Consider the following 19,578-nt stretch of genomic DNA (forward strand, 5'->3'; position numbering starts at 1 on the left):
CCCTAATACACCAGTACTGTGTGCCGGGAGCTCCAGCTGTCTGTACGTGAGTGTGCAAGGAGGGTGGGGCAGGGTGAGATGGGCAAAAGGGAGGAAGAAAATAGGGGGAGGAAAGGATGAGGCAGTGGGAGACGCTAACGAAAAACACAACTCTACACAGTTTTCAAGACTTTTCCTTTATCTAGTCGCTCTCTCCTTTTTCAAAATTCAAGTCCAATCTCCCCAAACCCACCCCATAATTATTTCCCCAAGATTGTGAAATCATAGAAATGTATCGCAAATGCATCCTTGCCCTGCAAGTGAGCAACCTGCTTCAAGTCTGAACATCTCTCCAGAGGGATCTTTTAGCTTGACACTAACAATGGCAAAGATTCTGACTTGAAATGAAGAGGGCTAAAGGCCCATGGGCAAGTTCCCTAGGAGAGAGAAGGGTAAAGAAGCCTGAATGGAACCCAGTGGGCTGGAGCGTGGGCAGAAACAACGACAGTGGCTACTTTTTTCTTGGCCTCAACTTTAAGAACTGAAAACACCTCTGGCTCCATAAGTTGCACGGGGACAAGCTGGACCTAAAGACAAGAACCACAGACCATCTTTAGGTGCTCCTGACTCCCACCTCTTCGTATTTTCGAAGTGTAAGAAATAAAACAAGGACAAAGCTTCTGGTACAGTCCTAGGGTGCCTAACCTTGGCAAGGTGATGAGACAATTTTTTCTCATGGGGGACTGTCCTGTGCATTGTAGAATGCATCCCTATTACAGAATGCATCCCATTGTAGAATGGCCTCTATCCACTAGATGCCAGTAGCATCCCTACCCTGCAGTTGTGACAATATAAAAATGCCTCCAGATTGTGCCAAATATTCCCAGGGAGGCAAAATCTCCCCAGATTGAGAACCACTGGTTCAGAATAGATGTGATGACAAGCTAAATTTTCAATGGGTAAAGACAATCATCTGCTGCAAGGATAGTACGGCATTTAGTGAATGCTGACAACCCCAAATAACCGGCTTTGATCAGCCAAGGAAGAACCCAGAAGCCTCAGATGAGGGCAGACCTTTTGCTTCAAAGTGATGGTCTTTGGCTTTAGGGAACTATAACGTTACATAAATGAAAAAAAAAAAATTTCCAAGCACCTAACTTCAAAACAAGAAAGTGTACCAGAAGAGATGTTGCAAAAGAAACCCAGAAACTCTTAGGGATCTTTGCAGTTGAGCCCCAGGGTTTGAAGTGGCAGACCCCAAGACCCCAAGATCTGTCCTGTCCAATTCTGTCCAAACCTGCAGCTCCAGTCTTGGGGGACCACTTTGATCCTCAAAGCCATGGATGGGACCAAGGCTGCACAACCAGTACACACAGCTTGTACCACTGTTAGTTTTGGGAAGAAGAGTTTAATCATTCTGAGCTCAAAGAATAGAGGGTGGTATTTAAAAACCAATATCCCTTAATTTCACAGCCAAACTGACAGAAACAGAGGTGTGTATGCCTGAACATGGGTTGCGTGTACATTTTTTAATTGGGTGCCTTGCCTAAAGGGGATCCCTTAAAAGCTGTACAAGTTGGTCTTTTTTGATAAGATCATACATTCTCATTTCCACTTTTCTCCTGTTAAAGAGGCAGGGAGGAAAAAGGGCTCAATGACCTCTCTTGTTCTTGAGTACAGTACAATGATTTATGGTTTCCAAGTCTGAGAACTTCAGAAATCAATGAACATGAAATGAGGGAAAAATCTTCTAACTCGAGAGAAGCAAAGGAGAGGACTTGGTTAGTGTAGTGGACTCTTCTCAGACACTGAAACACTGCTGAATGCTGTTACCAGTCACATCGCATGGGCTCTTTCAGACAACAAGGGTTATTTTATCCAGATTATTCTTCCACATTGCAGGGGGGAAAGAACTCATTTGTAATCATCAAAGGAATGCTGACAGACTTGAAATGGGATTACACTCTATTATGCTCATCCGAATTAAAGATTTGTTTTGGGGGATCATTCTTAGGTTTCCTTCTCCCTGCTCCTCCAGCCTCAACCATGATTTGTATTCATGGGACATTCGAGGCAGACATGAAATCAGACAGTTTGCAAACATACGTTTCAGATCCAGTGGATTGAGTTCTGAATTTTAATGTCACCCAGTTCTCTGTGTGCAGAACACCCAGCTCCTGGGTCATAACTAGCCCCATGAATGAGTTCCTTCTCTAACTTGTTAATGAAGGAGAAATTCAATTCCAGGGGCCAGAGTGAGCAAAGGTACAGGTGATGGAGAGAATACAAGGGTCAGAAAATGAAAATTTAATGGAAATTAAAATCTAGGTGTGTGCAGAGTTGTCTGGTAGGTTTGTAGACACACTACTAAATCCTAATTCCAAGCTCTGTGGGTTGGTTACCATTTTTGGAGAGTACAGTCTGCCAAACCTACTGTTCATCCTTCAGACATTTTGTTATCCATGAACCCACTGAAGAAGAAGTTTCCCCAGAACAGGACAAACTCTTTGGAGTAGCCTTGTATCGTGATTTGAAGCTGGATATACCCCAGAAAGACATGTTCTTAAAGTCAATCCATTCCTGTGTGTGTGCACCCATTGTGAGTAGGACCTTTGGATCAGAGAGAGAGAGAGAGAGAGAGAGAGAGAGAGACAGATCAGAATCTAGAAGGTGAAATCAAGAAAACTCAGAAGAGAAAGAAGAGACCAACAGATACTACCATGTGCCTCACCATGTGACAGAGCAGTCAAGGATTGTTAGCAGCCGGTCTTCAGGAAGAAAGCATTGCTTTGACAATTCCTTGATTTAGACATTTTCTCAACCTCAAAATTTCAAACTAATATAAATTCCCATGGTTCAAGCCAAACCATGCCATGGTACATGCTTTAAACAGCCTGAAATTAAACTTTGCGCATTATCTGGAACTGGAAGACCTTAGAACATTTCTGTTCTTTCTTAGAGAACCCTCATATTGTCATCATCATGTAACTGATAACCACCTAGGGAGGAGCCTTGGGTACCTCAGGCTAGAAGTCATAAATCAGTGGAAGAGTTCATTCAAGTAGATCTAAAAGATGTCTCTTGATTTTAGATGTCCAAAGGACAAGATATCTTGGAGAACATCTCCCTCAAGGCCTAGTAAGATGACACTCTCTATGTAGGAAAACAGAGCTGGGAAGCAAGAAGACAGACAAAGTGCTTTAGAAGTTGTATCATTTCTTTTCTCACTATGTATTTTCTTTTGATGTCAGACCTTCCTTCTAGGTTCAATGTTCTTCATTAAGTACACTGTTCAGTAGGACTTTCAGTAAGGATTTGTTGGTGTAAACTTGTCTTTATTTCACACTCACTCTTGAAGATAAGTTTAGCTGGGTTATATAGTTCTGGAATGACAGGTTTTGTTTTTTTTTTTCTAAGAACCTGGAAAATGTGTATCACTATCTTCTGGCTCCCAAAGTTGTTGTTGCATAGATTTTATAAATACTATGTTTTTGTTTTCTCCTTGACTGCTTTTAAGATTGTCACTTTTTATTTAGTGTTTTCTAGCTTCAATAAGATACATCCAAGTATAAATTTATTTTTATTTATCTCTTTTGGGATGCTTGAATTATCAATTCTTGAAAATTAATTCTAGGGTATTATCACTTTGTTGCCTCTCCTTCATTCTATTCTCTTTGGAATTCTGATCAGAGGCGTACTGAACTTTCATTCCATCCTCTATGTCTTACAAACTTTCTTCTAAATTTTCCTTCTTCACCTTTCTTGCTACATTCTGAATAATTTCTCCATCTTTATTTTCCGGTTCACAAATTGTCTCTTTTTCAATGTCTAAACTGCTCTTTAACATACATATCAAGCTTTTAATTTCCATGATTATATCATTTTTATTGTTAGTAAACAAATACTGCTTTCTTTTCAAATCTTCCCACTCTTTCTTGATAGCCTCTCATTCCTTCACCACATTTAGATACTCCCTGTTTATTTCTTTGCATATTTTGAGCATATTTATTTTCTATTATACTGATTATTCCATTATTGGAAGTTCTGGGACCCCTACTGTTTTTTTTCCTGATCACTGTAGCTCATATAATGTAATTTTGGATTGTGTGTTTATAACCAGCAGAATTTCATCCATCAGAATCTTGTGGGGACTGTATTGATAGTATTTCCATGCACGGAGTATTCCTGTATTTCTTTCTTCCAGGTACACTGGGGTACCACCAACCTGGACAATTTTTTGGTAGTTCCTCAGCGTGAGTTCCCCAGTGAAGGGAGTACAAATTCAGTCTAGACTCCTGAAAGAGCAGGGCTGTGCTTACATATTCTCATAGGAGATTATTATTTCCTCCAACCCTGAGCCCTGGCCAAGACAAGTTTCCTTGTCACATTTCTTTGCAAGCATGCTGATTCGTTTCTCACCCATCTTTTTATAAAGGTTTGACCCTTTAAGGCCCTAGCTTTATATGGAAGTCTTATAAACCTTGTCTCCTCCTCTCATGCAACTGTTAAATCTTCAATCTCAAAACCACCAAAAGACACCAGGCTAGCCATAGGTCAGGGCCAGCTAACTCTTCTAGTTCTCTGCTCCCTCTTCCTATTTGTTCCCTGGTTTATGCATTCACTTATGCATTTAAAAGATGTTTGTTACATATTTTCCGGGAGCTCTAGATGTTTTGTGAGGGAAATATTTTCAGAATATTAGTTTCATCATATCTCCAAAAACGAATTACAGATTCTATTCTGTAATCCGTCCTCTGGAGCTGGATGGTGCCATCATTAAACAGGACAGGTAGATTAAAAGATAAACACTATAGATGTGGCATTGCTTTAGACTACTTGTAATCTATTTATTTTCTTTTATAGCCTTAGTGTTACAGAAGCTGCCTGGGTTCAAATCCCAAAAACCTACTTAAGCTCTCTTTGCCTCAGTTTCTTCAACTTATTATACCAGTATCCCGCCCCCCCCACCATAGGATTGTGAACATTAAATGAGTTAGTATATACGAAGTGCTTACAACAGTGTCTGGTGCAGAGTGCTTTATGTTTCTGATAAATTAATAGTATTTTTAACCGAATAGCTTCTTTACTTATGCTGAGGTAAGCCAAGTAAAGAAGCTGCTGCCTCTGCTTGGGCCAGAGCGTTAACTGGAGATGGCACACACAGTGGCCAGTTCAGTGGTGGCAGTGGTAAAGAGGGCGAGGGAACCCCCAAGCGGAAGGAGAAACTCAGAGCAAACTGGATTAACCAGGTCTACTACCCTTTCCCACTGAGACTCTCCTTGCCAGTACTAAAATCTTGGTGACTCTGGAATTTATGTTAAGGGATACATTTCCTCACAGAGAGATACAAACGTGCCAGCCTCATTCAAACAGAATATCACTCAAACTTCAGAATCTACCCCTCTGCCCTGCTCCCTACCTTCTAAGCCCATTGCTCAGCTCAAATGGCTAGAGTATAGATGTTTGATGTCAGATAGGATCTGGGTTCAAATCCTGCCACTAAAATTTTACTAGCAGTTGTGGAGCTGGGGGCATTAGTAGGCAGGCTAGGAGGCAGAGGTAGACATCAGGGGTAGCAGTCATTCTCTTGATTGATGTACATTATCTCTGAAGCAAATTTTTCAAGAATTTTCTATTCTTTTCAAGAATTTTTAAGATGCTAAGCTGAAATGATGTCTGCAAGGTCTAGCGACCTCCAAATTTTTAAAATCATGAACCCATCATAAAAAAACCTTTGAGAACACACATCCATACATGTACAATTGTTTATAAATTATAGGCTGTTCTGCTGTCAATTTGCAGATTTAATTATAAGCAAAATAACTCCTTTTTTTAAGATCTAAAAGGAACACACGTTCTAACTTTTTTCGTATGTCTCATTGGATCACTTTATGCATGCATCCCACTGTGATGGAAAGATACGGAACAAAAGGACAGGAAAATGTCAGTCTACTCAGCGGGCAACTGAAACAGCAGTGGTCACTCCATGAACTACCTAGAAAGGCTAATCAAAAGTGGCACCTTCTCTCTCTCTAAGCCAACTTGGCAGGTGAACCCACTGCCCTCCCACCACACCCCCCACATGGGACGTGACTCCCAGGAATGAGCCTGGCCCTGGCATTGTGGGATTGAGAAATACTTCTTGACCAAAATGGGGAAGAGATATGAAACAAAATAGTTTCAGTGGCTGAGAGATTACAGAGTCAAGAACTCATTCTGGAAGTTATTCTTATGCAGAATATAGATATCCCTTTTCACTTTTGGATGGGAAAAGGATTCGCTAGAGGGAAATGCCTGAAACTGTTGAATGGTAATTCAATAGCCTTGATTCTTGAAGATGAGTGAATAACTATAGAGCTTTTAAGGTGTGACTGTGTGATTGTAAAAACCTTGTGACTGCACTCCTTTTACCTAGTGCATGGATAGATGAGTAAGGAAAAAAAGAAGAAAAAGACAAAATAAATAAATAAATGATAGGTGAGAGAAAGGTATGGGATGTTTTTGGCTGTTCTTTTTTTACTTCTACTTTTACTGGAGCTTTGATTCTTATTCTTTTTTTTGAATAATGAAAATGTCCAAAAATTGTAAGACACATGCTCAGCTATATGATGGTACTGTGAACAATCGATTATACAATTTGGATAATTATATAGTATGTGAATATATAATATATCTCAGTAAAATTACACATTACATAAAAAGGGGCACCTTTTTTCTGCCTTGCCCCCTACTCAGGTAGAAGCCCCCAAGGCACCCCCCAAGTCAGCTCAAGCCCTGGTATTAGGGCCTGGACAGGTTGGCTAAGCTCTCTGAGGCTCATCTGTAACAATGAGACTAATACTTACCTCATGGAGTTGCTATGAGGATGAAATCAGATAACACTGTGCTCTATTAATCTCTACTCCCTTCCTTTCTGTTCCTTCCCTAAAATGGCTGTGAGGCTGTCCTTTTCCAATAAAGCACCTGGGAGACCAAAGTCATCAATAACGGGGCCATTTACTTGACAAGACTTCTGCCACAGAAAGAGCTGACAGAACGTTTTTCAAATGTTGGTACTTTCCATGGAAACAGACTGGCAGTTTCAGACACTCGCTTTTCCTCTGTTTTCTTCTGTGGCAGCTGGACAACTCTTGCAGACATTCAGTTTGTTTCTCTTTGGTTACAAGTTGGCTTCCTACACCATAAAATTTCTAAAAGGGAAAGCAACCCTTGAGTAAATGGATGGGACTAAGGCGAGTGGGTGTTGGGGAGGTGGTGGCCACCTGCTAGCTGGGAAGATGCAGTGCAGGTCTCTCCAGAGGTGAGCCGTGGGGTGGGGGTGGGGGAAGGAGGAGTCCAGTCATGGCCACATGCTCCTGGGCAAAATGAACACACAGCAGTGGTCCTCAGCTGGGGCTGCACATTAGAATCACCTAGAGTGCTTAAAGAAAGAGGCCAAAGCCTGGTTCTCCTGGGACCAATTAAATCAGAGTCTCTGAGGTGAAGTCTGAGCATCCACACATTTTTAAAACTCTCCTAGTGATTCTAATGTGGTGCCAGAGTTGGAAACCTCTGGCCACCTAGGCATCAGGGAAAACATCCACACCCTTCCAAATGAACAACTGTGTCCCATCCTTCAGGACCTCAGCTCCCAAGGTCAGCTGAATTCCCATATTTCCACTTCCTGAAATTCTTGGCTAATGAAACAAGGTTCTATCAGTTGGATTTATCTACCGAGCTGCAAACAATCCAGTACCAAGTACCACTTATTGCCTGCTTGGGCTATCCATGGTGAAGAGTAAAGTGTTGGGCCAGGAACCCTTCCCTAATGCAGTGACCTCTGTCTTTGAGGTCTGGAGATCTTTCAGAACATAGAAGGCCTTGGAGGTTGCCCCATAGTCCTTGTTTCCCATCTCCTCTCCCTCCTACTTCCCACATGCACAGGTAAAGGTCCTATAGTAAATTTAAATGTGCAAATACATAGCAATGCTTTCTTCATCAGAAGTTCTGGAGGAATTCAAGTAGGAGCTAGAACCATTTTCCATCCTTTCCTTCTCACCCTCACCCATAATCCCATCCAACACTTTGAACTTCTTTGAGAAGATAAAAAAGAAAGGAAAAGAACACAAGAGAAGAGGTGAGGAAGGAAGAGAAGCTTCTGTTGGAATTCAGAAGAGAAAGAACAGAGTCAGACCAGCAAAAAAGAAAAAATGAGGAAGAACTGAGAAACCATCACAAACTGAAGTCTGGGAGACACCCTGAAAAGTCTATCTTTGAGACAGAGAAAAATGTAGAGGACCCTTTGCTTTTTATGCCTGGAAACCATGACCACTCCTTTCTCTTGGCTCTCGCCTGCCTTGCTCTACAAATAAAGAAGACAACGATGATGGAATTATATTCCTGTCAAAAAAAACCCCACAAAACACCATATATATATATCAGCGGTTACTTTGGACCTCTCAGGCCAAATCCTCAACTTGGACTGCTGTGAGAAGTTCTGCAAAAAGAGGAAAATGAATGAAAGCCAAATACATTTGAGTACAAGATTAAAGAGCGAAAGTGCTAAATTTGCATGGACTGCTTTTGCTTTCTCTGGGATACTTTCTAATGCAGTGATGATAGCCTTCCAGTGGCTATTGGCAGCATCTCAATACCTTCAGGGATGAGAGAGAAGGGGGTGTTTGGACGCTCCAGCAGGCTGGGAGGTGATTAGCACAGTCACGAGCATAAGGGGGAGGCGGAGGCCACGATGCAGTCTCTGGCTTATTAAGAGTGTGATCTGATGCTAAAATCCCCCGGGGGAACAAAATCAATGACCCAGGAAAACTACACCAGCTGACAGCCTTAGTAAAATGCTCAAGGAAGAGTTGCAAAAAAGAAGGGCTTAAGTAGCCCTGCAAAGCTCTGCCCTACTAATGTCCCAGAAGGCCCTGTACTGTATAGAGAATGGCTGGGACCCTGGACATTCTGGGGCTTTCTTTCATGTGGATACATACGTCACCCTCACTCCCCTTCTTCATGGGCAAAGGAGTCCCAAGTTCGCCCCCCCACACACACACACCTCAGTTTCAGTTTTTGATGTCCTACCTGTTTGGAAAAACAAGTACCTGTATTGTCAAATCTCTAGTCACTGGATGTTATTAAGAAGGCTCCGTGGGGGAAGGTCCCCTGCCTTTTTTCATAAGTTTCTGCACATTCCTTCATAAAAAATTCATAAAAGGGAGCGAGACCTTCCGACCCCTGGAAAGCAGGCAGCCAGCTCTGAGGTCACAGGGATTTGCAGGAACAGGATCATATCCACTGCTTCCACCCCACATTCACCTGAACTTTCAGCCCGTCATCTACGGAGCCTAGGAATTTTCTCGGATGTTGTATTTCACATGATTAGGATTCGTTAAGTTCCAAGTCAAATTAGCCAACTTCAGAAGACTTCATCTTTCTCCCTTAGCCCTAGTGTTTGCCCCACCTCACATGCTACAGAATTTAGGTTTCAACTTGAGTGTGTCTGTGGCTTGGGAGGACATCCTTTTTCTTTTCTTCTCCCCAAAAGCTCCCTGCCACTTCTTCTCTTCAGTTCGTTGGAGAGTGACAATATCCACAGGCAAAATGGGGTTGGCTATGCATCGATCTGGAAACATCACCACCTATCGCTGGCTCAGGGAGTTTAAGCTCTGGAATTCAAGTTCCCACGGAAAGCACAAGGGAGTTCCCTCTACCATTATGTTATTTTAGAAGACCATGTATCAAAACATCCATTTCAACCCCAGGCTATAGCCACCCTCTCTTATAGCTCGGGTGCATCATATGTAATTCTGTAATTGACATACAGGCAATTTCAACCTTAGGTGGTAATCTCGAGACTGCTACAAGTATTACAACTGCTTCACTTAAGAAACACTCTCCAAAAGTCTATAATCTGTGAAAACAATCTAATGGTTACACGGCAATTTACCTAAAGCAATATTTTTTCAGTTGCAATGATGTCACAAAGAAGGGCTCGTCAGCTTTTCCATTCTTTCTTTACAATATTCGCGCAAGAGGGTGGCTGAATTCAGAACTGTTCTCAATAGCTTAAATCAGCAAATGCAGAACTTTTCTTGCGGTGAAGAAATTTCTATTTTAAAAAAAGTCAATAGTACTTGAAAAGCCCAATGCATTTCCCTAGTTCACTTACCACAGCATTCTGACCCTGAGGTGCTGGATTTTTAAGGGCCACAGTTTGCTTGCCAAAGAGACATAGCCTGACTTCCTGTGCCACATGGGAACACTGCCTTGATATTAAATATTCAAAGCAAAGAACCTCTGACTGAAGAGCTCTCAGCTAACAATGGCATTCACTGTAAGTAAACTAGAAACCCAACTCAACTTCTGGTTTGTCGGTTTCTCTGCCATGCACTTGTCTACTGCACAAACAGAACTGAGGAGTTAGTCTGTTTATCATGATTACATTGCAAAAGACCTTGTGGGTAAGGAGGTGGGGCAACAGGGATTCTGCAAACCCTGGACATGGCAGAAGATCCTTGAAGAGGTAGGAGCCTGGGGTTCAGAACTGCCTCCTGTGCTGGGGAGAGCCTTACCAAAGGGAGACCCAGGTCTGTCAGAGTGGTAAGGGCGTTTGTTACCCTAAGTAAGAGTAGTGCTAACTATAAGAATGCGGCTTTCGCAGCCATCATCTACCTCGAAAGTTCCTTCACTTCGCGCGGCAGCACCTGCAACCCCAGAACTGAGATAAGCTGCAGAGGCCTTGTCCCAGACCCTCAAAGAAAAGCCTCATCATTTACTCGGGAAGGAGGGAGATATATATATAATATATAAATATATATATATGTTTTTTTTTTTAATTAAGGGAGGCTGGGACTGTTGACGGGGGGGGGGGGCACAGGTACTTTTCGGTGGTAAAGTCAGGCCCCCTGAGTCTCCTCTCCCTTCTATAAGCTTCTCTCCCTCATCTCTCACAGCATCTCTAGCAGACCTCCCTTCCCCCTTACAAGCTTCTCTCCGTGCTACCTGCTGGCGCGGACATCAGGTTAGCTGTCCCTTGGGCAGGTCTCCTTACACGGGCAGCGGGAGACTGGCTAGGGCACACCCAACTTAATACCGGTGACAAACCAAGTGCAACTCGCCGGACACCACACGTGTATACCAGCGCCGAGTACCGCGCAGGGCTCCGCTCAAGAAGCCCCCAGCGGACGCGAGCTGGTCCCCAGCGGAGTCCGTGACGCTGGGAAATTGACGAGGTCAAAAGCTAAGCGAAGAATTCCAAATACTTTACTCATTCCGCCTTCTAGGTGGGCTCCCCTGCCGCTACCCCACACGCAGCCACCTGTATGCCAAGGGCTCACATCAGGCGAGAGAAACCACTAAACGCGCGTCCCAATCTTAATCCAATCCGGCTGGGCCCCCTCGGGCGGCTGCGGGCTCACCTGGAAGCGGCGGCGTCTGGGGCGCACGGGGAGGTGGGGCGCTCTTACCGGAGAAGTCCGTGAGCGCTGCGATCTCTTTGGAACAGACCAGGACAGTGCAGTAGAAGAGACTCAGGAGCTGCCCGGGAGGTTCTACCTGCCTGCGGAGGCCCGGATTCTGCGCCGGCTGGGGCGCGGGCGGCGGGCGCTCGGGTGCCGGCTGGACCATGGTGTGCGGCGCGGCGCAGCGCGGCGCTGGCCGGGGGCGGCAAGAGGACGCCGGACGGAGGGCGGTGTCACATCACGGGGCGAACGGACGGCCAGCGGCTCCGGGGCCCCCAGCCGGCTTCCCGCCCAGGCTGCCCGATCCTCCTCTTCGGCGCAGTCCAGCCCCGGCACCCCAGCAAAGGGGTGGGAGCGGAGAACCAGGGCGGGGCGAGAGCCCCGGGAAGGATCCGCGTAGTTTCCCCGAGAGGAAACCTTCGCTGCCGCTGCGCGGGAGGAAGCAGAGCAGGAAAGCGTAGCCTCCACGCACCCCACGGCTGCCGAGACCGGTTCCTGGCGCGCCGCCCGGCGCGGAGGGCGTCGCGGAACAGCGCGCCGAGGATCGCGCAACTAAAGCGGCTTCCACGCCCGGGTCCCCCGCCCGGTCCGCGCTGGCTGAGTGCCCGCCTCGTCCTGGCCGCCGGAGGAGCAAGGCCGGTACCCGTGACGCACTTTGGAACCAGCGCCGCGCGTGCAGTCTGGGCGCTCCCGGGCGAAGCGGGGGCGGGGGCCGCGAGAAGGTGAGGTCCTGGGGGCGTGAGCGCCGCCCCGCAGGCTCCTGGAGCCCACCGCTGGCACGCCTGAAGTGCAGAATCACCCCCTTCCAGCCTGATGACGAGACACGCACAGCCATCCCATTTCGCAGAAGCGGAGGCCGAGCCCGGGACCTTTACCCAAGCTCACGCAGGCAGAGCGCGAAGGAGCTGGGGGTCTCAAAACCGGTCACGTGGCTCCAGAGCAGGTTTCTTGTTTGCTCCGATCACGCTTCCTTTGGACACCGGTGGTCCTCAAGGCGCCAGGGAGCAGACACCGGACCCGTGAAAACAGCCGCCCTGCGCTAATAATTGGGCTTCGTTTTAAAACGGGCCACACCATCTTTCTGCACCTCTCGATTACGCGCAACGTGACCCACGTTTGGGGGCCCAGTGTGGGAGCGAGGAGCGGCCCGCGTGGCCCCGGCTCGGAGGGGCAACCGAGGACAAGTGTGTGGGGACCCCGGGGCTGCGCGACAGGTGCGGGTACCTGGGGTTCGGGGATCCAAACTCGCGGCAGCGCCAGCGGGAAGGAGGCGGGCCCGGAGGGCGGGCGCTCGGCACAGAGTGTTCCCGAACACCGTGGGAGGGACTGCCAAGTTTGCGGCGGGCCTGACGCGGAAACGTAGATAATGAGACCCGAGGGCGGGACCGGGCGCTTTGCCCCAGCCTGATCGAGAGCGGGAACGCCCGGGGGGAGGCCTAGAGAAAGAAAACCGGAACCCATTGGTGTCCCGTGCCACCCGTTGGCGTCCCGTGGCACCCCTTGGGTGTGCACTGCAAAGATCCGGAGCGGTGGATGCACCAGCCCCTTCCTGCACCTGTCTGGAAGTGGGGTGGCAAGTGATAAACAGTTTTTGTTAGCCGTGGTCACCGAGTCCGCCAGTCACAATGATAGTCACTTTCAAAAGAAAGAAAAAAGCCTACATTAAAATAAAAACTTAACCTTCTCAGTATCTTCTAAACATAGGTCTTAGTGGGGAAAACTGAGACTGGAGCCTAGGGTAAGGATGCCTTGTACTTAGGAGCCATCAGTGTAGTGTTTTCTTAGCACAACCAGGGGTGAAACTCTGGTCCCTCACTTACTTTTCATTCTACCAGTTCATTTATCTGATTTGCATATTAATTGATTGCATATTAATTGAGTATGTGTCAGGCCTTTTGCTAGGGGATGGGATGCAGGCTTGGGTGGCAGACAGGGACTCTGCTCCCTGGGGACTGGGGTCTGGCAGCACTTCCCTGTGGGTGTCCAGTGCCCATGGGCACTGCTATAACTGTAAATAGTGTCTGAGGCTCAGCTCCCTTCTCTGTAAAGGGCGAAAATTATACTTCAGTCCTCAAGTTTGTTGTGAGGAGTTAATGAACTGATTCAGGTGAAGCACCTAGAACTGGGCCTGGAACAAGGTAAGTGCTCAGTCAATATTAATTATCATTGCATGGGGAAGACAGGACATTGAACAGGTAATGCCAAGTGAGCCAAGGGTCATGAGTCAGTTTGAAGAAAAGAAGGGTGAGAACAGTGGCAAGGGTAGGAGGTGAGCACTTTAGAGAAAAGGACCAGGTAGTGTGAAGTTAGAAACAGCCTGGCTCCATGGAAGAATGGAGAGACATCTAAATGCTGGAGCAGAGGGCAGGGCAAGGTGACTTGGAGAGCTCCACAGACCAGCACTCAAGTTTGGAGACTTTGGTGAACATTTCCATCTTGATCCTAAACTGGTGAAGGGCTGGAAGCTGGAGTATGATGTACTCAATGTGCATTGTAAAAGATGACTCTGGCTGCTGAGTACAAGTGGGTTGAGAGGTCAAAAGTGGATCCAGGCTCAAACAGATACTTGTAGAACAATGTTCATAGCAGCGTTATTCCCCATAATCAAAAGATGGAAAGAACCCAAATGTCCATTCACAGAGGAGGAGATGAACAAAATATGGTCTGAACATACAATGGAATATTGTTCAGTCATAAAAAGGCATGAAGTTTTGGTACATGTGACAACTTGGATGACTCTTGAAAATATTATGCTAAGTGAAATGACCCAAACGCAAAAGGGCAAATATTGTATGAGCCCACTTATAAAAATCTCTAGAATAAGCAAATTCATAGAGACAGAAAGGAGATTAGAGGTTACCAGATTAGAGGGGAATGAGGAAGAGGAAACTATTGTGTAATGAGTACAGAGTATCTGTTTGGGGCGATGAAAAGGTTTTGGTAACAGGTGACAGTGATGGTAGCACAATACTGTAAATGTAATTAATGTTTCTGAGTTGCACAAATGATCAAAATGGCAAATTTTATGTCCTGTATGTTAACATAATAAAGATAAATTTAAAAAGAAAGAAAGAAAGAAAGAGGTCCCAGGCCCAGAGCCTGCCTACCTGTCAAGGGTGTGCATCCCAGGACTGTGCCCTGGCCAAGATGACACATGATTAGCTTTCCTAAGTTAAAAAAAAAGTGTTAAATGATTAGCTTTCCTAAGTTAAAAAAAAAAAATGACCCAGAGAAATGGTCAGGAAGGTCGTGGAGTCAGGAGCTTATGACTGTGCTTTGGGCTGGGGTGATTCAGAGCCGAAAGAAGATGGGATGTGACCAAATTGGAAAGATGTTTAGGGCTGTACGGTATGACCTGGCAGCTGTGGAACAGGAGGAATCTGGGATGAGATAACAGATTATTATTTCTACTATGGCAGTTTTCCCCTAAGAACTTTCTCCTGTGATAGAATCTAAAAAATAAAAATCAGTCATAGCCTCTTGGTCATGCAGCACAGGTACAGTGGCTGCTATCAAAGTGAATTCTGGCTGATGAAGGGTGGACCAAAAGTAGAGTATTCTAAAAATATTAATACTCATGCCAGCCCTTTGAGATAGGTGCTGCCCAGGACCAGCTACAAAATTTACCTGTACACAATAAAAATGCAGAGCTTCTTGTTCAAAAATTTATAAAGATCTCAAGAGAGTAAAAGCACAATATTTCACCAAGCATGGAGCTCTTTGAGCATGTGCCCTGGGTGACTGCACCGGTTGCACATCCAATCAAGGCCATATACTGCCACTATCTCCATTTCTCATAGGGGAAAATCAAGGGCACAAATGCACACAGATCATCTGACATTCAATTTAGAAGTCCTGCTACACTGCTGTTAGGAAGTGGAGGTAAAAACCAAGTGTTCCTTTCCAGGTGAAGGCACCATTGGGAAATCTTGCTACTTCTTGCAGATGTGTCTCTGTATCTGCAACATTAATTGCGTGAGAACCAACCTTACAGTACATTGCAACTTAAATGTCTCCATTCCTGCTATTTCTTTCTCTTTGGAAGCAATCCCTGTCCCTTCTTTCTAGCTCTGGTGTCCCTATTTTCCTTCTTCCTTGAAATTCTCATTCCTTCCCTCCCAGTGTATCCATCCCAAGCAAGTTTTGGAAAGTGTCTGTGTGCTTAGCCCTCAAACTCCCAGCCCTAAACAGGTCCTTCTGATTTTGCCTTTAGGGAAAGCTTTTGACTTCTATATAACAAAGACAGGCTGCAGCTGTTCTGTAGAGACATAAGCCCCTGTTTGTCAGCCTTGAAAACAAAACATACCAAAACAAAAACATAGCTTTCACTCAGGAGAGGGAGGCAAATGTGGTCCAGAGGTAAAAAGGCTTACTTTTAGAAAACAACAAATGGTGGTTTGTTTACAAAGTTGGCACCACAGAGTCACAGCAATAGGGAGGGTCTGCTGGGTCCCTGCAGAAACTGGGGATGCATCAGAAAGGCTGGTGTGGGGAGGAATGCCCAAAGGCCCGCGGGAGGAGGCCTGTTAGAATACGTGCACACATATGAAACCAGAAGGAAAGACAGACGATAAAGACTGAGATGGTATAATCTAGGAATGCCTGGAGTGTACGATGACAGTGACTGAATGTACAAATTACAAAACGCTTTTGCATGAGGAAGAGCAAGGGAATGTCAATATTGCAGGGTGTTGAAAACAGATGGTCATTCATATTTTAAAACTTCAACTTCTGTGTGAGACCAAAGCGAGAAATGTTTATTTGGTGTGGAATTTATATTTTGAGTAGTGCATTTCCTAATTTAACTTGGGTGAACAGTTTAATTGAACACCATAAGTACGTGGAAACTTGAATAGGGCATGAGATTTTGTTGGTTTGTCAAGGTTAGTGTGATGCCCCAATAAATCCTGGAGTGATTTGAACAGTGAATAAAGAAGTATTTGCAAAGTTGCCTTGGGGGAACAGGGAGAAAGGGGGAAAAATTCAACTTCCCCATTTAGAGAATTCCTGATATTCTTACAAGCAGTGGGGACAACCAAAGCAATAGACCAGGCCCTCAGTCTTGGAGTTTGCCCCTATGAAACTTATCCCTGCAAAGGATAGGTTAAGCCTACTTAAAATTAGGCCTAAGAAGCACCTCCAGAGAACCTCTTTTGTTGCTCAGATGTGGCCTCTCTCTCTCAACCAACATAGCAAGTGAACTCATTGCCTTCTACCCCTCTACGTGGGACATGACTCCCAGGGGTAAAAACTTCCCTGGCAATGTGGGACAGAAATCCCAGGATGAGCTGGGACTCAGCATCAAGGGATTGAGAAAACCTTCTTGACAAAAGGGGGATGAGAGAAATGAGACAAAATAAAGTGTCAGTGGGTGAGAGATTTCAAACAAAGAGTCAAGAGGTTTTCCTGGAGGTTATTCTTATGCATTATATAGATATCCCCCATTTAGTTTATGGTGTGTTACAGTGGCTAGAGGGAAGCACCTGAAACCGTAGAGCTGTGTTCCAGTACCCATGTTTCTTGAAGATGACTGTATAATGATATGGCTTTTGCGATGTGACTGTGATTATGAAACCCTTGTGTCTGATGCTCCTTTTATCTATGGTATGGACAGATGAGTAAATAAATATGAATAAGAGATAAATAATAGGGGGAAAAAAGGTTGAATAAATTGAGTAGATTGAAATACTAGTGGTCATTGAGAGGAAGGGGTAAAGGGTATGTATATATGAGTTCTTTCTTTTTTCTTTGTTATTTCTTTTGCTGGAGAGATATAAATGTTCAAAAAAATGATCATGGTGATGAATACACAACTATGTGATGATATTGTGAGCCACTGATTGTAACAATGTCAAGAATGTATGTCAAGAATGTTTGTATATTTGTTTGTTGTTTACAATAAAAATATATTTTTTTAAAAATAAAAAGAATATGTGCACAGGGGTGCAAGGGTAGTTCAGTGATAGAATTCTTGCCTGCCATGTGGGAGACCCAAGTTTGATTCTCGATCCATGCACCTCCCAAGAAACAAAAAATAACAAAAAAATTCAACAAATGGTGCTGCAATGACGGGATACTTGCATAGAAAAATAATGAAATGTGAGCCCACCATACAGCATACAAAAAAAAAAGTAAAGAGAATACATGCACAGCAGCAAACAAATGTCTGTCCAAGGCCAAAAAGGTCTGGGGTCAACCCCCAGTTCTTCTACCTGCAAGACAACCAACCTCCCTACCTCTCATTGGACATGTCTGCAAAATCCAAAGGTTGGACCCTAAAGTCCACTTTGGCTCAAAAAGCCCATGAACTAGTTAAAATAGGTGTAGGATTTCCAGACACTGGGATGGAATCTATACTGTTTGTTTGACATTACTTAATCTTTTCTTTTGTTTTGCATGTGTCACTGGTTTGTTATATGTTATCCATATTTTCCTCTTTGTGAAAGAAAAGAGTGCCGCACGAGCAAATTGGGGGGCGTTCCCGAACCATTGTGTGTGATTGGATTTGGATCCACAGGAGTTGGTCACTGTGAACATCCCTAAATATTCAAAGTGCTGCTCTTGGTTGTGGGTTATACCTGAGAGAGAGGGATGGTTTGTCTCCAGAGACCCCTCCTCCCTGTCCTCTACCCTCTTTTCTTCTCTTCACTTCCCCTTTGGGGCAGAACTCTTCCTACCCAGTTCTCCACTGTAAGAACAGAAAATGTGCTGATGGGTTTGTTGAGGAGAAACTGATATGGCTCCAGAAAACCAAGCTTGTCCCAGAAAGTTGACTTAATTCTGGGTAGTGATTAACAAACCTCAAGGGTTCAAATCCTAGCTCTGCCGCTACCAGCGCCTGTGTTGTGGTTTGTTATACTGTTAGAGCCAGTGGGGGTAAAAGTGCTAATCAGAGAAGAGGCGCAGAAATGACTAGCCGTAACAGTCAGTGTAAACATTTTATAGTCTCAGGGTATTTTATCTGTGGGGCATAAGATGGTGTCTGGTTTTAATTTGAACCTAAGAAATATCGTTGTGGTGAAATAGAGTTTGCCTTCTTAAGCAATGATGGAAGCAGTTTCCAACCGACAGCCACTCTGCCTGGCCACTAAGATGAGATTTTCTTCCAAAAATTTGTTTGCCTCTTCGTTGTGAACTGTTGAGACACTCTCACCCCAGCTGCTTTCTGAATGCCCCCTTTCCCTCCCCACCCAGCCCACCCTCTGTCACCTCCTTGGCTGGGCTTCACCCCCTCACCCTCTTCCTCTGCCCAGCAGTGCCCCTGTTCCCCCGCCCTCTGTGGCATATCCGACTTCTTGGGACCTGCCCTCCCTCTGAAATGTCAGCCAAACCTAACTCCAGCTCTTTAAGTCTGCCTCAAAACCCTAACATTCATCCCTCCAGGGATTTGGTGTCTCCCAAGGGGAAGAAAAGGGAAGTGAATTTTTCCTTTACTTAGTTGGTTTCTCTTTGGTCCACAGCCTGCAGACCTCTGGGAAAAATCTCAGCAGGGTGCACGAGGCGTTGGAGGCCTGGGGTGGGGCAGGGAAGTGCTGGTGGGAAGGTAGCTTCAGGGAGCCACGGATTCCTGCATGTCCAACACTGGAGCGCCTCTAGGGGCTGAAAAGGGTGCCTTCTGTGTGTGGGTGTCCTCATTTACAAATAGCGACTGGCCCATGAATTTCAAAACTGAAAGAGTTTAAATGATGACTTCCAAGGCAGAGTTTAAAAACTACCAAAAGGAAAATGAATCGAACTCCATCATAGGGAATTCAAAATCAACAAAAGGAGCTCCAATGAAATGTTCTCAGATATTCTCAGTTCAAGGAGCCCTTAGTGTCTCACTGTGTTTTTCACAGTGCCTCTTGGGCCCAACAAACAAACTCTTACATTTATTAAGTAACTAAGCCCAAACAACTTGATAAGTATTTATATTTTAACACTTTAGTAGTCATTGAAAAAATAATACCTATGAACTGAAAGAAAAGAATATTTTAATTTCATTCTCGAATAGCCGCAATTATTTAGCATGGGATGTGTACGTCTGTGGGGAAATCACCGGTGACCCAGTGTTGAGATCAGATTACACCCCGCCACCCTCATTTCCTGTTCCATGTTGATTTTTGCTTGGTGCTTGCTTTTTTATCTCAGCAACCACAGAAACTCCAGGTTTGTG

General features: G+C 45.0%; 1 protein-coding gene across 6 annotated transcripts in view; it reads right to left on the reverse strand.

The window, feature by feature from the left end:
• The window catches only part of EVA1C (eva-1 homolog C), a 77,615-nt gene extending 65,997 nt beyond the window's left edge, over positions 1 to 11,618 (reverse strand). For 3 of the 6 annotated variants that reach the window (XM_077118859.1, XM_077118858.1, XM_077118856.1), the window contains exon 1: positions 11,430 to 11,618. In XM_077118859.1, the coding sequence (XP_076974974.1) occupies positions 11,430 to 11,589 (160 nt within the window). In that variant the 5' untranslated portion in view covers positions 11,590 to 11,618. Of the gene's footprint in view, positions 1 to 11,381 lie in introns of all 6 variants that reach the window. The other 3 variants (XM_077118857.1, XM_077118855.1, XM_077118854.1) reach the window with 1 other exon arrangement.
• Between the last annotated feature and the right edge of the window lie 7,960 nt (positions 11,619 to 19,578).

Source organism: Tamandua tetradactyla, chromosome 10 (genome assembly GCF_023851605.1).
Source record: "Tamandua tetradactyla isolate mTamTet1 chromosome 10, mTamTet1.pri, whole genome shotgun sequence".
In the NCBI taxonomy this organism is placed as follows: Eukaryota; Metazoa; Chordata; class Mammalia; order Pilosa; family Myrmecophagidae; genus Tamandua; species Tamandua tetradactyla.